Below are 23,721 nucleotides of genomic sequence, written 5' to 3'. Positions count from 1 at the left end.
AGAGATTTCCAAGTATGCGCCGCAAAATACTCCCTATTTTAAATTGCAAACATACCTGGTGTTTTAGGACTTTATGAAAAAATACTGTTGCACATTACAAAGCTCATATTTTGGTTATTGGTAATGCATCTTTTGCCATCAGCATCTTTTGCCATCACAATAAAGTTGAAAAGTGCCATTTTTGAACAACTTTTGTTATGTTTACCTGCGAAGTGTGCCACGTTTTTAGTTTTTTTTAATGCGCTGCATGCTTAAAAAGTTTCAGCTTAAAAAGTTTCAGAATCACTGGCGTAAACAAACGGTTTAGAAAAAATATACGTGGTTCGAATATGTATAACTTATCATAAACAAATAGTGGATCACTTGAGACTTACCAAAGTGTCTTTTATTGTACGCAACTGTTGTCCTAAGTATATATCTGGTGACTCTTGATTAAACAATGCAGGCCTACTGCATACAGTTATACCTGTCTTTCAATTGAAGCACAAACCAAAATTTTCCCCTTTTACAAAAAAACAAAACAAAACAACCATTATCTATAATATTTTGCAGATATGTACGATTTGCATCTTCAAACTGCAAAGAACACGGCCCACATTAAAGGCAACAAAGAGGTCACCTTCAACATCGAGTACAAGGAAACCGTGCAAGACATGATCGACTCAGGTGTGAAGATACAAAACAAAGCCCAGGTGCTTTTCGATCTTTATGGTTCCACTGTTCAGAATTTGGTGGGTGAAATATTTTCTCCCAACTATCCTCAACCCTACCCGAACTCTGCTGACATCGCGTGGCTGGTTCGTGTGCCTGAAGATAAAGTGGTTCAACTCAATATCGTCGATATCGACATCGAGGAATGCTGCGACCGACTCACCATCTATGACGGTAATTCGTTTGACGGTCAAGTGATTGCCATTTTATCTGGTACATTAACCAATCAGAACAATTTGACCATGTACCAGTCCACCGGAAGTAGTATGTCTTTGCATCTGACTTCTGATTGTTCAGAATCAAAAACTGGATTTAGAGCAACTACAACAGTTGGTGTGATTGCCTCGACAACAGCAAAACCTCTACCGAGTGAAACAACTGCTGGTGTAATTGCAAGCACAACCGAATTTGTTAACGTTACTTTTAAAACCACAACCCAAAATATCGTTACAACACCTATTGTCAATTCAACTTGCAGCTACAATGAAAGAGTGACAACCGAACTGGGCACAGTTTACTATCTCACATCGCCTAATTATCCTAATGACTACTACAATAACGCAAACTGTTCGTGGAATATATGGGTGCCTGATACTCGAGTACAGTCCCTTTCCTTAAAAATTTTGGACCTAGATTTGGAAAACGGCTATGATTATATTCTATTCTACGACAATTCAGATCTCGTAGCAAACATTACGGGCAATACTTATCCTAAAGAAATTATATATTTCACTTATTTATCGATATACTTTGTTAGTGACAGTTCTGTTGCCCGACGTGGCTTTAATATCCAATACGAACCTGTTTTAAACCCGAGCTGCAACGGGACTAAATACTTGGATGCCAAAACTTTTTACAACAATATAACTTCCTTTGATTACCCTTACCACTACGTAAACAATATGTACTGCACTTGGACCATTCATTCATCATATGTTGGACAAGTAATAGAGGTATACCTTGCTGATTTCAGTGTTGACATATGCTGCGACTTCCTGGTCTTTTTCGACGGTCCTTCCTTTTATCAAAAACAAATACCTTATGCATTGGAAATTGGCTCTCATGTGTACTCCACGGGATCTGACATGCTGATACGGTTTACATCAGATTTATCACATACATATCGTGGATTCCAGCTTATATACAGAAGTGTGAACAGCACCAACCAAACTGTTCCCAGTTACGAAGACCATATTAATAACAACTCCACTGCAGCATGTACTTCTGGATTGTATCTCACAGTCGATGCTTATAACTATACCTACATATCCTCGCCTAATTATCCAAGTTTCTACGAGAATCAGATGCAATGCAATTGGTATGTGTCGACTACGTTACCAGGTTATGGCGTAGAGCTGCAAGTGAATGATGCCAGACTTGCCAAATACGATAATGTGTATTTCTATGACGGATGGGATTCGTCTGAAATCTTGGGTTTTATAGAGCGAAGTGTAAACTACCCGAGTAAATATATAAGCAGCACATCACAAATGCAACTGGAATTCCGTTCGGACTATTCTGAAGTTAGCAATGGTTTTCTGTTCCTCCTAAAAGCGGCTCCAACCCACCAAGCCTGCACTGACACTGATGGTAAAACGCTTGACATATATTCGGGTTCTGCCAATTTTACTTCGCCAAACTACCCACAGCGCTACTATAGCAATATTGTCTGCAGCTGGACCATTAACAGCCATAACGGCTACCATGTCATGCTTGTGGTACTTGACTTAGAGTTGTCAGATGATGATTACATTGACGTGTACGCAGGACCCAACAACTACTATCCTTTCCTTTCAAGATTTACCAATGACGATTATGAATCGCCACTGTACTCACGTTATTCTATGTTTATAAACTTTCACGCTCACAGTAACTTTCCCAACATAGGTTTTCAATTTCAGTATTCTGCAACTGAAGATTACCCTACGCCGCCTTACGACCATAACTGTTCACTGATCCATAACATAAACATCACTGCAAACGGCACTATTACGTCACACAATTATCCCGAAGATTATTCGAATAACTTTAACGAATGTTGGTTCTTTGATGGGGATTACAATGACATAGTGCTAGATTTTAATGACTTTTCTACTCAACAGAGTTCCGACATTTTGACTTTATATTCGGGTGACAAAGTTAAGGAAGAATTCTCTGGTACTTTTCCATCGGGTCGTTATTTTCAGCGTGTTGGTTACGACCTTTGGTTAAGATTTTCAACCAGTAGTGGTATTACTGATAAAGGTTTCAATGCGAACTATTATTTGAGTGTATCGGTGCATGGAAGTCCTTTCCCATAATAACTGCAAATGCCTATTGCAGAGGAGAGCCCGCGGGCCGCATGAGGCCCTTTCCCATTTTTTGTGCGCCCCTTCATTTACTTCCAGCTATTTTCGCCAATTAAGGCTATTTGAGTGTTCATCATGTTGGAACTTTTGCACTTTAATTTCCCTGTTTAAAGTGCGATGTAAACCATAGGGTACACCACTACACTAATGCGGATATTTCATGTCGGCTTGCAGCTTACTTGTGATTTTCTAGTAAGAGCTGAAAATTTGAATTAGTGTTTTTTTTATGTGCGGCCCTCATGTATTCATTACATTTTCCTAACTGGCCCCTGTTGAAAAGGTTGCCCACCCCTGGCCTAATGGGTTCGGGTGCTATACAATTGTACGGTGGTAATTGTAACTGTGTTTGCTAATTGTCTTGGTGCTTGGTGTCAGTTGTTTCACAGTTTTCCGGTTTGCTATTTCTCAATGACCACGTATTTTTTAACGGTGCTGCATACAAAAGGCGTCAAAAAAATAAAATAAAATAAATCCTGGTGTTTTGTTTTAATGCCTCAAAGAGCGAAAAGAGCAAGCGCAATCTAAGCAAAACATGTATCTTATGTAAGACTCTAACATGATTTTGGTAAAATTCCTGAACCATGGGTGATAAAAAGCTCACAACCACTTGAAACCGTAATTGTACACTATTAACACCTTGTACCATTGTTTAATTTTAACCGTTTGGTACCGGCGCATGAATTTGTTACACGGAACCAAAAGCTACCGAAATTTTCATAATTGTAAATGCACCCATACTAAAATATTTGTAGCAGAGTGGTAAGTGGGTCTGAAATTGGGAAACCCCTAAAAGATTTGTTCTTTGAACCGTAATCGCCTCTAATTTATGTTTTAAACGTTTAAAACCATCCTTATTTTGTATAAAACCGGTTTAATGACATGCATTTTTAGATACCTTAGATCAGTGGTTCTTAACCTGTGGGTAATTACCCCCAAAGGGGTAATTTGGCATTTTAAAAGGGGTAACATAGATTTTCTGTTATAGTTATCATTAGATTCTTGGTTATCATTATTGCAACCAGCAAACATTTTGTAATGAGGGTAAAATGTATTCAAAATAATTCAATAAAAATTCAATCTTAATAGATTTATCGGCGTCCTGCCACATTTTCAAAATAAAAAAGAAGTAACTTCTATGGCAATCGTTTCTAATAAGGGGTAATTGATATCCATCAAAACATTTTCTGGGTAACAACAGAAAAAAGGTTAAGAACCACTGCCTTAGATACAGGAGTTGTGCATCATTGACAAATAGCGAGTGAAATTTTTAAACGCTTTAAATACAAGCTGGACATAAAGTAAAGTCAACCTCATTGTGACCCATTTGTATTCATTACATTTTAGTGCTAGTCGAATCTAGGTGATAAGTAAAGTTGAAAACACAGCTTGTCACGAAACCATCAGTTACAAAGTTAATTCGCATGTAACCAATTGCTAAAAATTGTTTGTTGGTAAAATTTGATCCAGTTAGAGTGTCAATGAGATTAGTTTGGTTGTACAGATAAACTTTGTCAAAGTTGGTTTCTAAATCGAAATCAAGTACTTGCAATGTGATGAAATGATCGAACGATAAAAATATATAGTTAATTGCTGACCTAAACGTTTTTTCCGAATGCATGGCAGCAACGTGATCACCGTTGTTTTCTTGACGAGCAACTTTTGCGCCTCCTTGTGGTTGTTTTTCTTCCCTTGTGCGCAACTTCTTCGGTGTGCATTGTAAATGACGTCCTCTCTGCGTAGTCGGGAACGTCATCAGCTGTGTCACCATTGTTCATGATAGTAACTTTCAGATTTTGAACGTCATTGAATGCAGGTGGTGGAATAGGCCACGTTACATTTGCCTAAAACATAAGTAAAATATATTTGCCCCAAATGTATGGATTTCAACCGATAATCAATAAAAGACTAAATAAACCGTAATCAATTCCAAAGTGCTTTAAACCCTGAATTTTTTTCGATCATTTGAGCTCCTTAAACCAGTGGTTCTTAACCGGTGTTCGATCGAACCCCAGGGGTTCGGCAACGCCGAAACAGGGGTTCGACGAAGGTCTTTTTGAAGTAAAATACAAATACTCGTTTTCGTCAAACTTTAGGGTCTATAGTCGCTAAAAAATGGCATTTCTATTTGCCGAATATCAAAACGCTGGAAGGTTGCACTAACACAGGGGTGCACAATAACGTGCGGCCGTACGGTCGCAACCCGCGCAGTGTCGAGTTTGTGCGGCCGTGAACATGTTTATTAAAATATATATGTACTGGCGGCAGTGACGTAAATAAAACTTTTTTGCTAAATAAAGTTTTTTAAACTGCTCTAAATAGTTTTTGTGGTGCTAAAAAGAGTATTACCAGCCTAATAATCATATGCTTCATACTTCAGGCCTATTGTGTGCAAACAATACGAACAAAACAGATACCACAAGCATAACAATATAGATTATGACATCATAAACACATACGACTGATCTCCACGCTCAATCTGTGCACCGAGCTAAAAATTAATCTGGGCTTTTCGGGCGCTATTAGATGGTATATATATGATATAAACCAAGTATTTCAAAACGAAAAAGCAGGTACATGTCGGTCGTTGGTGAAACAAGAATCTGGGAATTCCTGCACTAATGTTTTATTTTCTTTTTATGCGAAAACTTATTACTTCATCTTTTTCATGTTTGTGTCCAGATGCTAAAATGCAATTCTTTATTTTGGTAAAAACTAAAAATTCCTGGAATTAAAGCAATCCTGAAACAAGTTGCTTGTATTATTATGTCAAATTCAACAAAATAACTAACGAGCTGTTGGCACTACATTTGAACAAAAACTAATTACGACCCACCAAACAATTAAAACCTAGGATGTAACTTTGGGGTTCGACCAAAGGCCGAAGAATATCGTAGGGGTTCGGCTGTTATAAAAAGGTTAAGAACCACTGCCTTAAACGGTCCTTAACGCGCTTTTTTCACGGGGTTCGACCCAGGACAATCCAGAGGACGAATCCCAATCAGGGTTTTTATGTCTGTATATAGGTGAGTCGCGCCGGACCATTCGGCTTTACTTTGTGCTCAAACTCCAAGGAACCAAGAGCGAAAATGACTCTTTTATTGAGAGAATATAGACAGATGGTGGCGCTCGAGGTACGGCAGCAAGATGAGGACAAAGCGGTCTCTGCAAACATGAACTAATTTAGTAAAGACAAGAAAATATTCAGCAACTTTGACTCTTCCATTGTTTATCGAATATAGAATACTGACGTTTCTATGTGCAGTTTATGCAACAGGTGGTGGCGTTGATGAGCTTTAAAAGATCGTCCTAAGTTTGTCAAGCATTCTGATGTTAACTACACGGAGATGTCACTTGTATCCTGACAGAGGTCTTCTCTTATACACTTGCACCACCAAGATCGATTTAGATACACAAGAGCTTCTTCATACTTTTCCAGGCCAGTTAAACAAGAACCTATTCCAAGACATGCAAAACTGATCAATCAACGTGAAGGCTTCGTCTGGCTTTCAATAGATCATCAGGTACTCTTTTTCCTTCAATAAACTTTCTTACACGACAAAAACTTAGACCATAATGTATCATTAACTCATAATACTCATCACCAACTGCATCGTTTTAAGAATTACCTTTGACTTCATTGTAAGCCAGTTTCATATATTTCAAGGCTCTCTTATGGCGCCATAGTTTTTTTTATAACAGTCGCCAATACCGATGTTAATCTGCAGTTTTGTAACAGAATTTGCAAGTTAAAAAAAACTGATAAAAATCCACTGCTTTGTGATATTTCAGGGTTTTTTTCCTTGAATCCACCAAACAACATTAGTATGTTTCGTTAATTTATTTTTTTATTTTAAAGTGATAACCGTTTTAAAGATTCTGAGCCTGGTTGATAAGTTCGGTGATCCAAAGTTTTTTCTCTGTCATTGTTTGTCTTCCTTAAGGATTCTTACTAGCTTGAGGAGCAAGCCCATCGGGAGATACTCCACATGGAGTCTAGGGATCATAAAATCAATCTTCTTCTGGTACCAATAGATTGTTAAGGCATGGAATAGCTAAAAATCGTAATATTGTCTCCTCTAACCTGAAAAGATTATTTGATTTTAAAGTAGGTTATTACTTGTTGGAAGTTCCAATGCCTTCTTAAAAGACAATGCTTTCAAAGTCAGAATATGTTCTTTCTTTTTTGGCTAATGAGCCCATTCCTACTATAGCAAACCTGCAAGGTGGTTTTCCTAAATATCAATTGTATTCTTTGCAATGTGTTGCATAATTTTGGTATACGTTTTACTAATGTAATCCTGCATTTTCCTGATATGTCAGACCAGGGGTGGGGAAGATTTATCGACACTCGTTTAGGCCGCACAGACTATTGGCCAGGCCAAAGACAGTGTGTTCAAACTTTTTGACTTACAGACTGGTCGATGTGCTATTGAACTAACGGTCCAAGCTAAATAAAATTCTTCACTACATTTCCACCCTCACTACAACATTCGGGATTTTATTAATGTAGAAACTCGCTTGTTTACCAATATTAATCTATACGAGCAGCTTGTGACATCACAGACGAGTTTAAGACATTCGATTATACGCAAACAATTGTTCTTTGCGACACATGTAAGATTGTAGAACCTGGGTCTCTTGGCAGACCTACGGAAATCGCTTTGTGTACCAGTACGCAACCTTTGTGTACCAGTACGCAAAAAACAGCTGCCCTAGAACCAATCAAATAGTAATGTGGAATAAAGGTAAAAAAATACGTTTCTGTCTAGTTTTTTGTGCCTGGTGCAGTGTGTATTATAAACATCCTAAATTGTATTTTGACATCGAAGGCCGCACCTACTGAACTAAAAGGCCGCATGCGGCCTCTAGGCCGCAGGTTCCCCACCCCTGTGTTGGACTTTTCTTATTCTTGTCAATTTTGGTCCCTTAAGATTATCGTTAATTGGCTTTAACTTTACGATTTTACATTGCGTTGTTTTATCTTGTTTAAAGGCGTTTGCGAGATTTAAAAGTGCAGACACAGTGGGTCAAGATATTTTCTAATGTCAATGACATTGTCGGGTAGACGAAATGCAGTGAATGTCATTAAAGCAACACTTTGAATGAGACTTATCTTGTCTGGACTCTTTTCTTTGTACACTAGTCCCAGCTGCTGCAACGCTGATTCCTTGGGATCGATTTCTATTTCATTGGTGTTTGTTTCTTTAGCTCGTTTACTAAAACCGTTTCATCAAGTATTTGTTGTAAACTAAAATCTGTTACGCAACCAAGATTTTAGATATTTACTAATAAAACTGCTGTAAATTTTCTTGGAGATTGTATACTGTTTGTTTTCCTCAAAGTCAAAGTAAAAATGTTTAGCAATTAAAAGCTGTTATCGTCTCATTTCACTGACTGTTCTTTTTTAGCTGTGCCGCTGTATATAAGCTTATACAGCTATAGCATCAAAGCCTTTCCATACAATGTCTGCTTAAATCTCCTTGCCCAGTAATAATTGAACTTCAGCAAAACTGTTATTGTAACCATTAGTGCAAAAACAATGTGCAAAACAAGGCTAATTCACCTTGTCAAAACTACCCACTGGATGCTTGGTTTGTTTGGTTTCAACGAACTGACAGAAGCAGCAGCTGCAGCTGTTGAACCACACTATTTATTTGCTATCGCTGCGACAAAACATATTGTGTATTTGACAATCCTCAAGTCTAACAAGTTCGACTCATAAAAATAGTAATTATATTTCACTTTGTTGTGTTTTATTTTCTGTATCTTTCATTGTTGTTTTGTTTTGTGATTTTTATAGAAACTAAAATGCCATTTAGGCAAAATGTATATATATGTTCCAGGATATGGAATATTTTCCTTCTTAAATATGGAAATGTTCATTTGGGTAAAACTTTACAAACCATACACACCTTCAAGCTAGATTCTGATTCATACTTGACATTATAATTTCTAAAATTGTGCACTATGTCAAGTGTCAACATTACTTTGCAGTGGAAAACATTTAGGACATAAACAAAACTGCAAACACAGTTTTATAAGCAACCAAAATGCGCTAAAGGAATTTGACGTTGAACCATTCACACAGAACAAACAAATCCCTTTAAATAGGCACTGTACGGAAAAATGGGTTGCTTAAATCCTTGTTGTAGCAAGTTTGAATAGTTAAAGTTTGAATAGTAAGGGTAGTGTATGCATATTCGTCATATAACAACTTTACATCGATAAACTACCCTGTAGCAAGTTTGAATAGTAAATTCGCTACTTTCGATGAAGCCAGAAGCAGATTTCAGTCCGAAACTCGAGGTAACCGTCAGCATAAACGGCAAAGCTTGTCTGTTAGAGATTGACACAGCAACAAGCGGAAATTTTATTTCTGTAAATTTATGGAAGAAAATTGGGAAACCGAGTTTGAAGGAAACCAATCAGCGTTTCAACTCTGCAACGGAACATCTTGTGCCGATACTGGGCGCATTCGAAGTCAAATACAGGATAACCACATGTAGTCTTACGATGTTTGTCTTCGAAATGCCGCATTTAAACCTACTTGGTCGATGCGGAATCGAGGCGTTGTGCATATCGTTGGACAAGTTACTTTATCGTACCGACGATAGAGTAAACGTAGTATCTAACGCCAGCAACCAAGCAGACGCACCATTACAACATGCTTGCAAACCAATTGGTGAGGAGGATGAATTCGACAGGGAGGAAAGGGCACATGACACCGACACTGTTTGTGCAATTAGCAACCCACCGATTCGGCGTTACTCCGAAAGGAAAGTGGAAAAGATCCAACCTTATCCAAAGTCATGCGTTTTACGAGAGAAGGTTGGCCATCTACTATTGCATACAACGATCCAGTTGCAAAGTTTTGCAAGGTTGTGGATTCGTTGAGTACCAGTTATGGGTGTCTACTGTATGGTTCACGGTTGGTTATACCAGAATCACTTCGTTCTGCTGTTCTCCAGATCCTTCATCAAGGACATTTTGGGATTCAACGAATGAAGAAACTGGCAAGAACTGCAGTCTATTGGCCAAATGTCGATGACGACATTACTGTTCTTTGCCACAAGTGCCAGACTTGTGCTGAACATCAAAACGCTCCACCAAAGGCACCTGTACATCCGTGGATGATGCCGGAAAAGCCATGGAGTCGCTTACACATCGATCACGCAGTTAACTTTCTGGGAAGTAACTGGCTTGTGATCATAGATGCTCACTCAAAATACCCCTGTATACATCAAACGCAATCTATGTCATCGAGAACAACTATGGAGTTGTTGGAACAAGATTTTGCCCATTTCGGTTACCCTCATACTATTGTTTCCGATAATGCGCAAGCTTTTTATGTCTGCCGAATTTCAAGACTTCTGTAAACAAAGGGGCATCGTTCATCTGACCGGAGGTCCCTACCTTTCCTGCTACAAATGGCGCTGCAGAACGATTAGTGCAAACTTTCAAAAAGGCACTTAAGAAGTCTTCTAAACCTCCTAAAGAAGCGTTACAAGAGTTTCTACTGCAATACAGGCGTATTCCAAACGCCAGTGGATTTTCCCCAAGTGAACTACTTAACGGCAGACAAATTCGGGCGAAAATAGATACTCTGTTGCCTTCGCCAGCACACCTGATGCAACGTAAGCAGGTACAAGGAACACGAAAACCCGTGAACATCACTAACTTCTTTCAACATTGAAGACCCATGTTACGCTTTGTATCTTGGTCTAAGACGTACCGAGGATGCTCGCTGGGTTCCTGCCACCATTATCAAACGGTGTGGCAGTCGTACCTTTCATGTTAAAGTTCTTCCACGTGGTCCAATTTGGAGACGCCATATCGACCACCTACGCGTTCGATACGCGTCCGACGAGGATTTGGAACCTGGAGCGGAAGAAAGTATTCCGCAGGCTCCTACTGCTATTGCAGATTCAGACATGCCACTGAATCGTAGCTCTCCTTCATTCGGCCCCGACAATCCACGACGAACGAAGGGATCGCGTAAACCTCCCGAGCGATTTCACTTCTAATCAGTGCCGGATTAACCATTAGGCAAAGTAGGCACGTGCCTACAGCCCAGTCAAAAATCCAGGCCACTTCAAAATCTGTAGAAACTTAATCATGTTTTCACAATAATTACTTGTTAAACTAATATGTATTTACTATAATAGTTTTTTCCAGATGAATTAAACGTTGCAAAAATCGTTAAAAAAATACGAATTGAAACATGTTGCCACCTTTTTGATGTTTTTAAAAATTCGCATTTCTGTTGAGTGACGCAACGAAACAAATCAATCTAAACATGGATGATTTTGTTAACTGGGTATGACTTAGAGCAGGGGCGGGCAACATACGGCCCGCAGACAGTTTCAGGTCTTATATGATAATGTGGCCCGCGGCCACAGTCTGCCGCAAGACCCCATTACTTGCTTACTGCGTCAAATTATAGTTATAAATAACGGACAGTGACGCTCCCCAATAGCAAAAAACTTTCCCGCCGTTGTTGCCATTGCACCATACGTCCTCTGTTACGACATAACTGCCAACCATGTATGGCCTGCTTTCACGGTTTCCTTTGTTTCCACACGTGTAGCCTAGTTAGTGTTTCAGCAGTATCTAAGTCTGTGGTGTATGCATTAAATTTGCTGTGGTGAATATTTTTATGTTATATCAGTCTAATTTTTTAGTTGGCAACCCTGATTTTCGGGCCACTTACAAAATGTGCCTACAGGCCAGCAGACCCTTAATCCGGCACTGATTATGAATCGCAAAAAGTTTGGGTATAGCAATCGATATCTTTTGGGTTACTTGTTTCTGCAGAAAGAAAAGATGTTGCATTTTTTGAAATCTTATTATATTTTGGATGCAATTACCCCTAAAATAGAAATCTTATCCATCTGTTTGCAATGTTTCAAAAATTAAATTTTCGTATTATTGCAACGCTTAGAAAAAAAGTTAGCTAATGTAATGGCAACCTAAGTGTGTGCCACTTGTTTTAAAGACTGATAATTTCATAATTCGCAGTCCAAACCACAGCCTTTTAAAAGTTGTGCCGAACCGATGTTACATTCGCTAATGAGTCTCGTTTATGCTGGCAGACTAAACCAGAGGTGCACAACCTGCGGCCGCAGGGACGTGTTTATGCGGCCGTTAACATGTATGCTACAACATATTTCCCGGCGGCCGTGACTAATCGCTAATTCAGCTCAATCTGTGCATTAAGTTAGAATTTAATTTTGGCGTTTTAGACGCCATGGGGTAATATATCTACGAGATAAACCCATTTTTACTTCAGTGTTTTTTGTAAACAAAAACAAGAAGACACTTGGCTGCCGTTGGTGAAAAAAATATCTACGATGCAGCCGTCATAACGCAAAGCTTGTACACCCCTGGACTACACCAATCCGAGTCAGAAAATATTTGCACAGGTGTCTTGTCATTTTAGTTCGTTTATCTGTTCTCTCTTAAGTAAGTGAGCAACCGAAACGGAATGTAAGAATGACTTCTGGTAACACAACGAATGTGTGTTTTGTACAGACTGCAAAATATTAGGCGTTATAACTGTTGCAGACTTGGACAACTAGATTTTTTTTCGTTTGTTTTTAAATTAGATTAGAATTAAAGTTAGAACCACACAGTTTTAACAAATTAGATAAGAATTAGAATAACCATTTTCTCAAAAGCTAGAAATTTAACTAGAATTAGATTAAAGCAAGCTATAAGCAACCAACTTTATTTCAAATTTGAACTCCGAGCTTTGCAATTCGACATCGCTAAAACGCGTTATACATACGGACCTGATGTGGTTGTCGGGGAGCAATCGTACTCACCTTTCGCCATTTACACAGCTAGTATACTTTCGTTTTTCGCATCTCTGTATTTTCATAGAATACTGGTTTACATAATTCAATGATACTAAGTTAGTATTTCCTTTTACAACCAGACTGGAAAATGGGGCAACAGCCCACGAGGCAGTGCTTAACAGCTGTTTGTCACTGTGCCAAATATATTTGAAAAACATTTATCAGTGATGCGTTTGGTCTTGGGCGCATGGTTTGTGCGCTCTGGATACGAACGCATATTAGTATCACATGCCCAAAAATGCTCTTGGTCAGACTAGGGTTTTAGGTAAAACTGTAAATTAGATTAGAATTAGCATTACCGCCATCTAATTTGCCGAATTACAGTCAACTAGAATTATTTAGTTTTCCACGTCTGAACTGTTGCTCATTATTGTGATTGATTCATGTATCAGTCGCTCGAAAAGCAGTTAACCAATCAACATATTGTACGATAACGGCAAGCATAAAGTTCAAAGAGCGACATTGTATCTGATTTGAAAGGAAATACTGTATGTACCAGAGCCCGCTCAATAATTAAACATACTTGTGACTTTTTGGCAAAGTTGTTTAGTTAGTTTGGCTTGGGTTGCGTTGCAAAAACGGTGGATATTATACTAAGTAGATTAGAAAATAATATATATATATATATATATCTAGTTTCAAAAGTCGCGCGCGCACATTATGTTGTTTTTGTCCAGTCGATTGTTTAGTGCTGTGCTTTTTAATCTTATTTGATACCGTGCCTCACAAAACTGGTAAAAGGTGACCATGCATCCCACTGGAATCGCGACCGCATGCTTTAAATTGATCTGAATATTTTATACATAGAGCACGCGCAATATTTTTCAACTCGGACGAATATAACTTATTTTTATCTCTTCCTGTTTGCAGCGGAACGAATTGTTTTTTTAGTTACAATCTTACACTGTAACCCACGACATGCAAAAGACAGACGTCATCGCAAAGAAGAAATCTAGGCTGGAGAAAAGACGCATCAAGAGAACTTACTTGTTGTTATGTTTTGGAGTTGTGTTGGTATTTAGCGGTTACAGTGCAATGCTTATGCTGCAGTCCAGTTTGAATATTGTTGGTGGATTGGGTAAGTATCCCAAGGCAATTGCTTTGAATGTTTATTAAGGTGCAGTTCACTCCAGTCAATCTTATTCAAACAAATGAATTTTATGTTTTTTGGTAAATAACTATTATTAATGAATGCTTTTCATTATTAATAAGTTATGCAATATAATCTTCTACAACAAAACAATCGCTTTTTCCATTTCAGGATCAAAAATTACAGCTGTAAGTTATGGATTTTCGATCTTCTTCAGCTTGTTTGCCGTCCCAATTTGCATTCGACTTCTTGGGCCCAAGAAATCCCTTATTACAAGCGAAGCTGCTTATGTCTTCTATGTTCTTTTGAACATGTACCCAAGTTGGTATTTTTTGTGCACATTGGTATTTGTGTTAAGAAGTAATTAGGTATAAAATAAAACTTTGATTTTGATCTAAAAATCGTTATTATGCAGTACAAATCTTGCAAAAATATTTTCCCTTTCTTATAACTATAAAACTACGATATTGGGCTAATGTTTGTTTGGGAGTATAGGCCTTGCTTTTTTAGCTTGATAAAACATAACAGTAAAGAAAGAAATGACAACGAATGGTTAACATTTAAAACATATTTGACAATTTCTTATTTGTTCAAACTTAAAACGTAAAAGTGCAGCTTTTAGAAAACGTTTAATAATTATCAACAATTGGATGTAAAACACGTTATTTCGCTAACGTGTAACGCAAAGCATTCGGTCTGTGCAATGTGCTAAACAAGGTACCGCAGTATAAAGAACATAAACACCATTTTGAAAGGTCTAGGACAGTGGTTCCCAACCAGGGGGGCCACGAGCTGTGTTCCAGGGGGCCACGGACGTATATTCACAAGAAACACCCACTAAAAGTCATTTTCACTTTAACTTTATTCCCGAATTTAATCGACTATTTCACATACTATTTGTTTATAGTGAGGTTTATCACTCTCATTTACTATATTAGGCCTGTTTAAGGCCATAAACAATACCGCATTCCAACGCGATATTGTTATCTACATTTTAAGGGGGCCACAGGTCCTACATGGTAACTTGAAGGGGGCCACGAGGCCAAAAAGTTACTTTGAGGGGGCCATGGTCCACGAAAGGTTGGGAACCACTGGTCTAGGAAGTTTAACCCTTTACGCTTAAATACAGGATGTAGCGCATGCTGGAATAATATATCCCATTCATAGACAAAGAATAAGTACGTCCTGGTGGCAAGGGAAGTGGGCACCACAAAAGCTTTTCATAGTCAAAAGTTCAGTGATGTTTTATGCAGTATATACGACAAATGTTTCCATCCATTTTATACTGCATCGCCTTATTTAAATTCAAAAATGCAAAAAAAAAAACAATTTTCAGTTTAACACTTGCTTTCTTCGCTCAAAGTCTTGTGGGCCTGAAAGCAGCTGCATGATGCGTGACTCATTGTTGTTGTTGTAAAATAACGTAAAATAAATTTAACTGAAATGCAAGTGCCTAAAGTTGGATGCAATATCATTGCTTTTCTTGCAGAGGAATGGAGCCTTATGATTGCTGCGGTTGTAGTCGCTTGGGCAGAGGCAACTTTTTGGGTTGCGCTGGGCCTGCTTTTTATCTACTACGGACAAAAGTATCAAAAGTATTCTAAGAAAAGCGTGGAAACCTGTGTTCGTGAGTTCAGTGGAACACTGTTTGGACTTCACATTTTAAACCAGGTATTAAATGATAAAGTTGTTTAAAAACTTCGTCATAAACGTAAATAAACGGCTACTTTTAAGTGGTTTGCAGTTAAACAAATTGTAAAGTTATTATTTTTAGGTCTTTGGAAACATTTTAGGTTTTATCATTCTTCACTTTTTCAAATTCCCTATGGGAGACGCTCCTCCTAACAATTTACCAGCAAATATGACCACAATGTCAGTAGCAGGCGCTACAACCTCTGTGGAGATGACCACTGTTATGGTACCTTTCACACATGAAATAACAGTAAAGTCTTACGGACACTGCGGAGCTAATGACTGTCAAGATGCCGCGACGACCCTTGATAACATTGAACAATATGTTCCATCAACCTTTATTGCTGTGTATGTGATGTTGGCAACGTTTGCAGTGATTATGATATCAGGTAAAACAGGAGTTAAAGACTACGGTTATTAAATATAGCGTATATGTCGCCATTGTGCGTCCCGACCAGGCCCCGTGCACGAGAGAGGGTGCAGCTCGTGCCCATAACAGTTGACCATAACAGTTCGAAACAACACATGTACATACTGATGCTTAGTATATAGGGCTTAGCTTCTCTGTATCAGTGCAAATAGGAGATAGGTCGGGAAAGGGGCATCTAGACATTGCTAAAGGCTTGAAAGAGGCCCGGGGAATGTCTCGCACCAGCATATTGCTTTTCTCTCCAGGGCCCGGGTCCCAACGACGTATATTTGCAGATACGAAATTTGCGTTAGTTTGCAAATAGACATGCACATAAACAACAGGTATTAGTGTTTACAAAAATATTTTGTTGTTGGTCAGAAGTCTTGTGAACTTTTATATACACGATTATCTCAGACAACATGTTGTTATCAGACATTTACATAGGCCCCATTAAAACCTGCACATGCATTAGTAGGCCTACCTTACGTCCACCTTTTCAGCCAAATACATCTTCAGCTTATTATTTAACGAATACAGGTTTTACATTTTTGAAAATGCAAGCTTATTTTAGTGTTCTGATGTGATAAACGTTGAACTTTATCCTAACTATCGACTAATTTCTGAAGCTTCTATTTTTGGCGGGGCTTAAAGTATTTTTTCATGTTCTTTTAAACAACGTGTCATCCTTTTTGGGAATGGAAATATGGTAGGCCTGCACACTAGTATTATTATTTTATTGTGCATATTTTTATAGGTATGACGATTCATATTTGTTTTTTTCCTGAATTCTCACTGCATGAAAATTCTAAGACGAAGAAAATTGATGAAAATTTGGATGTCGAGGATATATTACACAGTCATGAAAATTCGAGGAATAATGATAAAAACACAGATTGTGATGAAACAGTCACAAAACCAAATCTCAATGTAGGCTATATCACAAATAACACACACACACAGTAAAAGCACCAATATGTATTGCTTCTAGCAGTATGAAGTGTAAAAATACCGTGTTTTTTACACTTTGCCTTCATGATGACAAGAGTGATTTATAAAACAAATATTCTCTGCACACAAGCTCACTTAAACATTTGATTTTGATCCAGCTACATTTCAAGTCCCTCCAGTGTTTCTTATATATTTACGTTTTAGATTTGTACTGACACAGCAATCGCTCTAAAGGATATTTTAAAGCAAGCAAAGGATTGGAGGCAAATTCTGATGTATCCAGCCAATCTTTACAACGGTTTTATTATTGGATTTTTATACTCTGAGGCAACAAGGGCTTATGCTTCTTGTGTAAAGGGTGTGAGCCAGGTTTGATAATGTTCTATTTACTTTGTTCTCTCTAGAGTAGACAAAGTCTAAACAAGCAATCGGTATCACACAACTTACAATATCTTGATTATTTACTATGTAATTCTCATGCAACCATTCTAGTGAACAACGGCATAAAACCACCCAATTTCGACCCCATTGATTTGTATATAGGTCGGAATTTGTGCCATAATCGCAGCACTTAACAGCTCTATAGGGAATTTTGTTGGGAGTCGAGTAATGGGCAAGTACGGTATGAGACCTGTGTTGTGTTTCGCTGTCCTACTTGACCTTCTCATGTATGTACTGTGTCTATTGTGGATTCCAACCAAAGAAACCTCTTGGATTGTGCATTTGATTTTTGTGTGGCTTGGTTTGGACCAAGCACTTTGGAACCTACTAGTTACAAGTAAGTTATAAATGTTTCAAAACAATTATCTTATTATTTAATCAAAAACGGAGTTGTGTCAATTATTATTCAAAAACAACTGAGTCATCTTTTTATTCAAACGTTTCGAACAAAACTAGTGACATCATCAGTAAAATATTCCACATGACAAGCCGCACAAAGCGTTTTAAGACATATAAAGGAGACAATATAAGTAAAAGGCCAATGAACTACATCGCTAAAAAAATCTTTTTTACTTTACACCCCTTTATTTATTTTTGTTCTCTGTGACGTAGCTCTAGGCCGTGTGAACCCAATTGTGTTAATCATATGTATAATTTGCTGCTTTACAAATAGAATTTAGCGAGTAGAATACATCCTTTCAATTAAGAATGTTAAAATTGCAGACTTTTACGCCGAGTCGTTTGCTGACAAACATGAACTCTGCTTCACCATGTTGTGCTGTTGGTTTTCAGCTGGTTTTGCGATTCAGTATGGATGGAGCACTGCACTGTGCGTGCGTGAAAAAATCTACATACAGATTCCAATCTTGATACTTGGGGCTGTGTGCCTTTGTAAGTTAGTTTTTTCAACTTTACGAAGTCTGCAGAATACACAGGCTGTTTTCAATTTGATTGTTATTTTTTGAAATAAATAGTAAGAAAAACTGCAAAATAAACGTTTAGGAATTTTACTTTTAGCTATATAACTGCGTTGGCAGATGTAAAAGTTAGCTGCGGACACATTATTAAAAACAATTTCAATTAACACCTTTTTAAAAGAAAAACCTTTCTGAAATTAACTCTTTACTATGTTTTAACAGTTATCCTCCGATACAAATTGAAACAAAGAAAAAAAAATCAACGACATGAAACTGGGTCCAATTTGATGTGTTGATGCAGTCCAGTTTAGTAAATGGCACCCAGGCTGTTTTGGCAGTAATCAACCTCAATTCATTGCACATCATTTTTGTTCTGCTTTTTTAAGCTTTTGCAATAAATTTGCTGCTGCTGTATAAAATAGAAGACAGAAAATGAGTACAAAAAAGGCAAATAAAGGACCCACGTCCAAATTATAGCTCACTAAAGTAAATTAAATTTGGATATGCGGATGCCTGAGTGATGTTTACACCACACGTTGTATACTCACGGATATCCCAATATATGGACAATGGTTTGGCTACTTGACAACAGACACTGCTGTGCATTAAATGAACGCTTGAGCAGAGGTGCACAAATGGCGTTTGCGGATATTAATTTATGCGTAAATGCGGATTGTATGTGAAAATGAATCAATTGACGTCAGTAAATTGAGTAAACATATCTTTAATACAGATTTAAAGGTTTTTATGGGGGTTGCCTAAATGTTTATTATATTCCCAGTAAATATATGCGTCCGGCTGTTAGACGTTTTGTGTGCTCAATATGTGGCAAACTATATAACTTATCCAACAATGTAGATGCTGCTGTCATAAACACTTAAGAACAATCGACAAGAATTCCAGTTGAGCTTGTGAATACACTTGGACATTAATCTGTACTTTCGTCACAAGGAGATAAAATACAACCGGGTTTTCAAACTGCTAATTTTGAAACAATCGAGTGCAAGTGGCTGTTAGAGAAAACCTTCAAAATGGTTGTGATGACAACTATATACTGGCGTCATTTAATTAACAATTACCTTCACTCTAATGCACGATGTTGTGTTGTCGACGATACACGGTTAATTGTGTATGATTAGGACACTAGGTTGTGCTAGTGGTCCCGCAAAAATCTGGGTGGTTTGAATCGCGTACCGATCAACAAAAATTCATAAATCAAGCCCACAAATGATAAGCTGTAGGCGTGCACACTGTTTCGACGTACAAGGTTTCAAAATTAGGTAAATTTATGACAGAAAGACGAACAAGTGTAAAGTCAGGTCAGAGACTACCAAGCAGAGACTGCACACTGTGATTTTTATTAAGATCCGTTCCGCTTGAACGCGACCAGTAAGATTGCGGCGTTTACAATGCAAAAAGGATAGGAAAAAGTTGTGTTGTCTTCTGTTTTTTCGTGTTTACGTGAAGCGTAGGCTTTTGAAATAAATTTTATTGATTGGTACATCAACTTGACTACTTCTGAAAACATATTGAAGAAAGAAACTTTCCGAAGGCGGAAAAAAAACGACACAGGTGGCGATTGAATGTACGAAATTTGCTAACAAATTATTGGATGTGCATGTATGACAAAAAATGAACCATTGCCAACATCTATAGATTATATTTGCGAAAAGAGATGTAATACGAATTGCTGGGAGTTACAAATGTTCTCAAAAGAATGTAACTAAATTTTTAAATCTGTCATGTATAAATAAAGACTATGCTATGCCCAACACATTTAAACTGCAATTAATTTTATCACATCGCCTTTTGTTCAGTTACTTTTTTTTAAATATCAATTCAAGCAGCTCAAACTAACCAACCTCATAGGTGTTGATTCCAGATATATTATTTTGATGATTCAGGATGAAACTGGAAACAGCATATGTTCTCAAAGTAATGGCACAAAATTTTAAAATCAGTCATCATCAAATAAAGACTTAGTCTCTGGTCAGGCCCAAATCAAAAGTGTTTCAAATTGAGTTGAGTTGAGTTTATTTCGCTTGTTGGCACAACAGCACTAAAACAATTACCAAGCCGGAAATAGCTGCGCAACTATAAAACGGTATAGAGCGCAAAACAGTTAAGAGGTACAATTGGTGGATATGATGGCTAAACGCACTACAGCTACACCTTATTTAAAGCAAAACCCGGACCCGGCTCGAACCCGAACAAAACCCGAGCCAGAACCCAGCCAAAAAGATCGAAACAACTTATTTTCCACACGACGAACATTTTGTGCGTTATACCAGCAAATAAAAATTCTTACCTCGTCCATTTAAAGTCAAAAACATGAAATGTGCACATTTTTGAGCAGCTCTCATATTTAGATGCTCATGCCTGAAAAAAATTAATGGCACAAAAAATACTGCGAGCAAGTTTTTTCTGCTGCACAGTTCGGCGGGACACACGGTTTCCGAATGATGTGCACATTCTCTTATAATTATAAGACGCAACTGCTGACAATTTTCCGATCAACATTAATTGTGCTACAAAGTAAGTGTAAAGATGTAGAAACGGTTTTTTTTAAATAACATTATTTTAGAACACATCTTTTTTGGTTAACACAAAAGCATAAACATTATTACCTTGCAGTAGTCGTTTTCAGCTAACCCACCGGAAATAAATTCAGCAAAAACACCAGTTGCAATTGGTTTGTTGTAAATGATGTTCCACTGCCATGTGTCACAATAGTGGTTTATAAGGACTAAGTTATTCAGGTCATTTTGGCGAAAGGGCTCAAGATATGACGATGCCGACAAACCTGCAAAAAAACATACGTTTATCCTTTTCGACAAGAAGAAGAAGACGGTCAAAAGTTTTGTATTTTGAAAACAGTATAGATATTTGAATCGATTTATTTTGACTTGTTTTTTTGTACACGCATAGTCCCTTAGAATTACTAAACTTTAGACAATTTTTCCCATTTTTCGTTCCGGTACTTCAGCCGAAAAATAGTTTTATTTCGTTTCGGTATAACAAGGCGTTCCGTTAAACGACACTGTCCATTTTTACGACAAACACATCGTTACTTTGGAGCACTATATACGGATCTGTTCATAAGTTTAATGGTGAAAATAACGGCCCAAATAGACGTAGATTGTGAAAAGAGGTACCAAACTGTACTGCAAAACATGAGCAAAGGTTGCGAACTAGAACAAAAACATATCGTTTTTTGGTAATAAATTAAAACGCCAATAAATTGAATTTATAGCGACCCCAGAGAAAGTTTAGGCGACCCCACTTGGGGTCGCGACCCACAGGTTGAAGACCACTGCAGTAAAGTGTACGCAACCGGGAATTTAGGCTAACCTGAGATTCTCTCTTGTCTATGTTGACTGATTCTGTGTCTAGTAAGTATGTTTTCTAACACAGTGTTTATGCAAAAACAACTATTGCTCTCTGAAACAAACAAAGAATAATATTGGTGACTGTTACAGTGATAATTTGCTTGTATGTGCTTCCTTTCCTTGTATTTGGTTGACGCCAGTGATCTAACTTAATTTACTGTGACGTAACAAGGCGCCTGCCGTGACGAGTGGGGAAATCTTTATCGTAACAATGCTTATGATCATTGGTAATGAAATCTTCACTGCGGACCACGTTTTACAGTTTGTTTCTGTGCTGGGAGCAGAATGTTTTGTAGTTGGGATTTGTGGTTGAAATAATTTAGTTTGGAAATATTTATGTGCTAACATTACAGTGTATTATGTGCAGCTAATATAGCATTAATGCTAAAAGAAACTTTTAAAGTGATGAAACGTCTTAGTTTTTCAAAGTGTCTGTAATTTAGACCTGGACTTCTAACAAATTGGCGCATAATTTGTTTGTTTTTTATTCTATAAGATTAATGTCGGGTTTGTGTGTGAATTAAGGGATAATGACTTGTTACTGTCACGTGTGTCTTTGCGCGAGTTGACCGGCCATTTTGTGTGTATATTACCAGCCGATTGTGACGCTTTTGTTTTCTCTTTTGCAGTGAACCAATGCTGTTGTACAGAACGGAGGAATGGACTCGTCAGGTAAACAGTACTGAGTTTAAATCAAATTAGGTAACCCTAGTAGTGTAATGGTCGGTGCAAATTCGGACTGTATAAATTTTAAAATAAATTACCTTTCAGACGTTGTTTACTGAACAAACCCATACCAAATTCCCAAGATTTTTATTTATTTTACGCCACATGGTTTTAATACAAAACACAAAATCGATATGGAACAATAAACAAGGGTGGTCGTCGCACCCCCAGCGCACAATATGATAGACATGTACACGTCAATAAACAAGGGTTACAGTCATAGGCGCCGAGTGGGCGGTGGCGGGGTGGCGCCGCCACCTTCGGTTTGAAAAGCACGGTGGCGGCCACCGTGGATATTTAGATTTGTTTGTAGCGGTATCGTACGAAAAATCATAAAATCTGGAAACATTTTTGCTTTTAAACAAGCGTTCTAGCGAAAAAGCAACAAAACGTGCCGAAACTGCAACCTGTTTCGGTTAGTGTCTTGTTTATACGACAAACACACAATTGTTGGCATTGAATGTATGGCCATTATTGTGGACAGTTCGATTGTACTGTAATAAATAGTTATTTTGGTGATACGAGAGCAACAACTTGACGAAACGTTTCCTAAACGTTGCTAAACCAATAATAACGCTAAAGCAAAGTATTTCAAATGAATTTTATTTAAAAAAAATTTGACGAACGTTGCATTCTATTTTCTAGTTGGAGCTCGTGTGGTTGTACGCATTGGTGACGTCATAATTTACGTCCGCCACCTTGCATTTTTGTAAAACTCGGCGCCTATGGTTACAGTGATCAAAAAGGTAGTTTTCGCTTCACGTAAGGCACAACACACTTTAATTAAATGACTTGGAGACACATGCTGACAATAGTTTTTAAATTTCACAAAATATATCAGTTATATGTGCCCTAACAAATGCGTTTAATGGACCTGTATAGAGACATTCGCACATTGATATACCGTAAGCTTAAACCGGATTATTGACATTTCTTGATTTGATAAAGGTTGTAGCTTGGATGAAGTATTTTCTGTGTGATCGACAGGCAAGTTCACGGACAAACACGTCATCACAAGAGGTGCTACTTAGCAGTGTTGAGCAATAGATGTAAGTCCCGCGAATCTTAGATTATATTCCTATTTTTTTCCCTTTTGGACCGAATTAGGACAAGTAAAATCCGTACTTGGCCTCAATTTGGGTTGAAAATAGATACACCAATTAAAACAGTGACTGCAACATGTTTTTGTT

The 23,721-nt window shown here is 37.8% G+C and overlaps 1 protein-coding gene across 1 annotated transcript; it reads left to right on the top strand.

The window, feature by feature from the left end:
• The first annotated feature begins 13,767 nt into the window (after positions 1 to 13,767).
• LOC145224228 (protein unc-93 homolog A-like) lies at positions 13,768 to 18,830 on the top strand. Its single transcript, XM_080090679.1, has 9 exons — positions 13,768 to 13,994; positions 14,178 to 14,327; positions 15,496 to 15,677; positions 15,781 to 16,087; positions 16,865 to 17,037; positions 17,263 to 17,427; positions 17,602 to 17,836; positions 18,223 to 18,390; positions 18,639 to 18,830. Exons 1-9 carry the CDS (start codon positions 13,835 to 13,837, stop codon positions 18,710 to 18,712), a joined length of 1,614 nt encoding a protein of 537 aa, XP_079946805.1. The 5' UTR covers positions 13,768 to 13,834; the 3' UTR covers positions 18,713 to 18,830.
• The last annotated feature ends 4,891 nt before the right edge of the window (positions 18,831 to 23,721 follow it).

Source organism: Phallusia mammillata, chromosome 4 (assembly GCF_965637545.1).
Source record: "Phallusia mammillata chromosome 4, kaPhaMamm4.hap1.1, whole genome shotgun sequence".
Classification (NCBI taxonomy): domain Eukaryota; kingdom Metazoa; phylum Chordata; class Ascidiacea; order Phlebobranchia; family Ascidiidae; genus Phallusia; species Phallusia mammillata.
Note: the sequence above shows the minus strand (reverse complement) of the source record. Positions and strands in the feature narration are given on the sequence as shown.

Excerpts from the sequence above, each read along its gene's own strand:
- LOC145224228 (XM_080090679.1), top strand. The coding sequence starts at position 13,835 with ATGCAAAAGACAGACGTCATCGCAAAGAAGAAATCTAGGCTGGAGAAA. Across the intron at positions 15,678-15,780 it reads GACTTCACATTTTAAACCAG|GTCTTTGGAAACATTTTAGG; the intron begins GTATTAAATGAT and ends TATTATTTTTAG. Across the intron at positions 17,837-18,222 it reads TTGGAACCTACTAGTTACAA|ACTTTTACGCCGAGTCGTTT; the intron begins GTAAGTTATAAA and ends TTAAAATTGCAG.